The sequence below is a fragment of the Gekko japonicus genome, unplaced genomic scaffold (assembly GCF_001447785.1).
Source record: "Gekko japonicus isolate JY-2015 unplaced genomic scaffold, Gekko_japonicus_V1.1 scaffold3999, whole genome shotgun sequence".
In the NCBI taxonomy this organism is placed as follows: Eukaryota; Metazoa; Chordata; class Lepidosauria; order Squamata; family Gekkonidae; genus Gekko; species Gekko japonicus.
The window spans coordinates 95,448-99,244 of record NW_015174372.1 but is presented as its reverse complement, the minus strand read 5'-3'; the positions used below and the strand labels follow the sequence as shown (position 1 = coordinate 99,244).

The 3,797-nt window shown below is 51.0% G+C and overlaps 1 protein-coding gene across 1 annotated transcript in view; it reads left to right on the top strand.

Moving 5' to 3' along the window:
* Positions 1-3,797, top strand: part of LOC107121439 (1-phosphatidylinositol 4,5-bisphosphate phosphodiesterase gamma-1-like) — a gene marked incomplete at its 5' end in the record, with an annotated part of 59,781 nt that overhangs the window by 13,015 nt on the left and 42,969 nt on the right. The window contains one exon of the mRNA XM_015424347.1: positions 2,256-2,443. Within this exon, the coding sequence (XP_015279833.1) occupies positions 2,256-2,443 (188 nt within the window). The remainder of the gene's footprint in view (positions 1-2,255; positions 2,444-3,797) is intronic.

Genomic DNA, 3,797 nt, shown 5'->3' with positions numbered 1-3,797 from the left:
GAAAGAGTTTGTAAGCCGCTCTGAGACACCTTTGGGTAGTGAAGGGCGGGGTATAAATCCAATCTCTTCTTCCTCTTCTTCTTCTTCTTCTCCCTAAGAGGGCCCGGGGCTGAAATTTCCAGGGGGCTGAGGAATGGGGAAGGCCACACATGTTTTTGAATCCTGAGGAGAAGCAATGTGAATAATTGAACTCGTCCTTTGAATTGCAGAATGTGAGGGGCCAGTTAGCATATCCCATATCGGGTGGAGGCATTGAGGCTGAGGGGAAAGGGCTTGGAAGAGTCAGCCCATCTTGAGAGCCAGTTTGGTGTAGTGGTGAAGTGCGTGGACTGTAATCTAGGAGAACCGGGTCTGATTCCTCACGCCTCCACTTGCACCTGCTGGATGACCTTAGGCAAGCCATAGTTCTGGCAGAGCTGTTCTTGAAAAAGAGGAGTTTCTGCCAGAGCTCTCTCAGCCCCACCTACCTCACAGGCAGTGTTCCCTCTAAGCTGAGTTAGTGTGAGCTAGCTCACAGTTCTTTAGCTTTCAGCTCACACATTTTTGTCTCCGCTCAGGAAGGATGGCTCCAGAGGAAACTAATTTATGCAGTAGCCAAATTGCACACTCACAACTTTCTTGCCAGTAGCTCACAAAGTAGAATCTTTGCTCACAGGACTCCACAGCTTAGAGGGAACATTGCTCACAGGGTATCTGTTGTGGGGAGGGGAAGGGAAAGGAGTTTGTCAGCTGTTCTGAGACGCCCTTGGGTAGTGAAGGGCGGGGGATAAATCCAATCTCTTCTTCTTTTTCTTCTTGAGCTGGTTTTGTGTGGTGCTGCTACATACAGGATTTGGCCTTTGGGTGCTTGAGGGATCTCCAGGCAGGTGAAATTATTTTCCTCAGTCAGTGAATCTCTGAGTTAGAAGAAGAGAAGAGATTGGATTTATACCTTGCCCTTCACTCGGAGTCTCAGAGCGGCTTACAGTCTCCTTCCCCTTCCCCTTCCCCTTCCCACAACAGACACCCTGTGAGGTAGGTGGGGCTGAGAGAGTGCTGAGAGAACTGTCCTTGAGAGAACAGCTCTGAAAGAACTTGTGACTGACCTAAGGTCGCTCCAGCAGCTGCATGCAGAGGAGCGGGGAATCAAACCTTCATTCTCCCAGATTAGAGTCCACCGCTCTTAAACCACTACACCAAACTGGTCTCCTGAATATTGATGTAGCCCTCTCAATTGCTGGGATGCTCAGTTCTTCATTGCAGGCCCCGCTCCGTGGTCTCCCCCTGCCCCGGAATAAGTCAGTTGTCCACGAAAGATTCGACTGTGGAACACTTTTCCCCTTTCCTTTGCCTCATCCTGTATCGTCAGATGCCCGGCTCTGGCCTTTTGATTTCAGTACTTTTTTAATCAGAGGATAATTCCTCTATTCATTTTTGCTATGGTGCTTTATTGGTTGCAGTCTTTACCATTGCTGCAGTTCTTGACTTCTGATGTTGTTTAGTTTTAGGGTTTATCTTGCATTTTTTTAATTTGTTTGACTTCGTTGCTTCATTTATGTCTTGCATTTCTCCCTGATGGGGACTGAAAGCAGCCTTCTCTCCTCCATTCAGTCCTCACAACAACCCTGCGGAGGAGGTTAGGCTGAGAGGGTGTAAAATAATAATTATCGTATGGCAGGGTATGTGTAGAATAGCCAGGAGATCCTAAGATTGCCCGGCAGCCAGAAGTTCTAGCCAGTATGGTGTAGTGGTTAAGTGTGTGGACTTTAATCTGGGAGAACGGGGTTTGATTCCCCACTCCTCCACTTGCACCTGCTGATGTGACCTTGGGCAAGCCACAGTTCTGTCAGAGGTGTCCTTGAAAAAGAGCAGTTTGTGTCAGAGCTCTCTCAGCCCCACCCACCTCACAGGGTGTCTGTTGTAAGCCGCTCTGAGACTCCAAGTGAAGGGCAGGGTATGAATCCAATCTCCTCCTTCTTTAGTGTTATGCAGCACTAGGTGGCAAGCTGGACTTGTTTTTAAGGCAAGAGACGTTTCAGAGGTGATTTGCCATTGCCTGCCTCTGCATCACGACTCTGGTATTCCTTGGAGGTCGCCCTTCCAAATACTAGCCAGGGCTGACCCTGCTTAACTTCTGAGATCTGACAAGAGCAGGCTACCCTACGCTGAGAGGGCATGAGAAGGCCCAGCTTACCCAGCAAGCATCCATAGCAGAGTGGGTATTCGAACCTGGCAGGCTAACGGCCATACCACGCTGCCTCTCTCTGCCTTACTAGGAGTTTAACAACAACGAACTGCACTTCGCCGAGAAATGGTTCCACGGCAAACTGGGCGGAGGCCGAGACGGGCGCCAGATCGCCGAGAAGCTGCTGCACGAGTACTGCACGGAGACAGGCGGAAAGGACGGCACTTTCCTGGTGCGGGAGAGCGAGACCTTTGTGGGCGACTACACCCTCTCCTTCTGGTAGGCCGCGTCTGTGCAGGGCACAGCAGTGTCCGGAAAAGGGTTAAGCCAAAGGCGAGCGCAGATACCTCCTGGTGGAAGAGAGCTGGGTTCCTTTTCACACGCTTGGGCCGGCAGGCTTATTTGGGGCATACTGAGAGACAGCACAAGCCACACCAGGCCCTCTTGCATTAGCAAGATATTTCAAGTAGAACAGCCGGACTCAAGTCTGGTAGCACCTCAGAGACCAAGAAGATTTGGGGGGGTATGAGCTCTGGAGAGTCAGAGCTAAGAACCTCAGAAGAGCCCTGCTGGATCAGTCCAGGGAGGGTCCATCTAGTCCAGCATCATGTCTCACGCAGTGGCCAACCAGTTCCTCTGGAGGGCCAAGAACAGGGCAGAGAGGCCGAGGCCTTCCCCTGAAAAGAACATCAGAAGAGCTCTGCTGGATGAGATCAGTGAGGGTCCATCCAGTCCAGCATCCCGTCTCACACAGGGGCCAACCAGTCCCTCTGGAGGGCCAACAACAGGGCACAGAGGCCGAGGCCTTCCCCTGATGTTGCCTCCTGGCTCTTGGATTCAGAGGTTTAGTGCCTCTGGATGTGGAGGTTCCTCTCAGTCATCATAGCTAGTGGCCATTGACAGACTTCTCCATGAATCTGTCTAATCCCCTTTTAAAGCTGTCTATCCCTGTGGGCTGCCACTACATTCTGTCACAACGAATTCCACATTTGAATCACTCGCTGTGTAAAGTAGTTATTTCCTTTTGTCCGCCCTGAACCTACTGCCCATCAGCTTCTTTGGGGGCCCTTGAGATCGAGTACTTGGAGGGGGGGGGAGATCTCTCTCATGCCCACTCTCTCCACCCCGTGCATCATTTTATAAACCTTTATCATGTCCCGCGTTAGTCGCAAAGTCCTGCACTCCTCCGCCTTCCCTACCCTGAAAGTCTTGCTCGTCTCTTATGGTGCTGCTGGACTCGAATCTAACTGAGCAATACGGCTACTCTAAGAAACATATTTCAAGTAGTGCAGAGAAACATACCCGTAACGTGGGGAAATGCATGGGGTGTGTGTGTTTGATTTCCCATCTGATGACTCTAGTCAGTGATCGTCTGCATTCCGTCACAGTGAGAGGCAAACGGTGTGACCGAAGCCAGGGCAGTTAGGAGATATCTTTCAATTAGCTAACCACAGAGCACACCCCTGACCAGTGCTCCCTCTAAGCGGAGTTAGTGTGAGCTAGCGCACAGTTTTTTAGCCTCCGGCTCACACATTTTGATTTTAGCTCAGGAAGGAGGGGCTCCGGAGCAAACTGATTGATGCGGCAGCCAAATCGCTCGCTCACCACTTTAATGCCAGTAGCTCAGAAACAG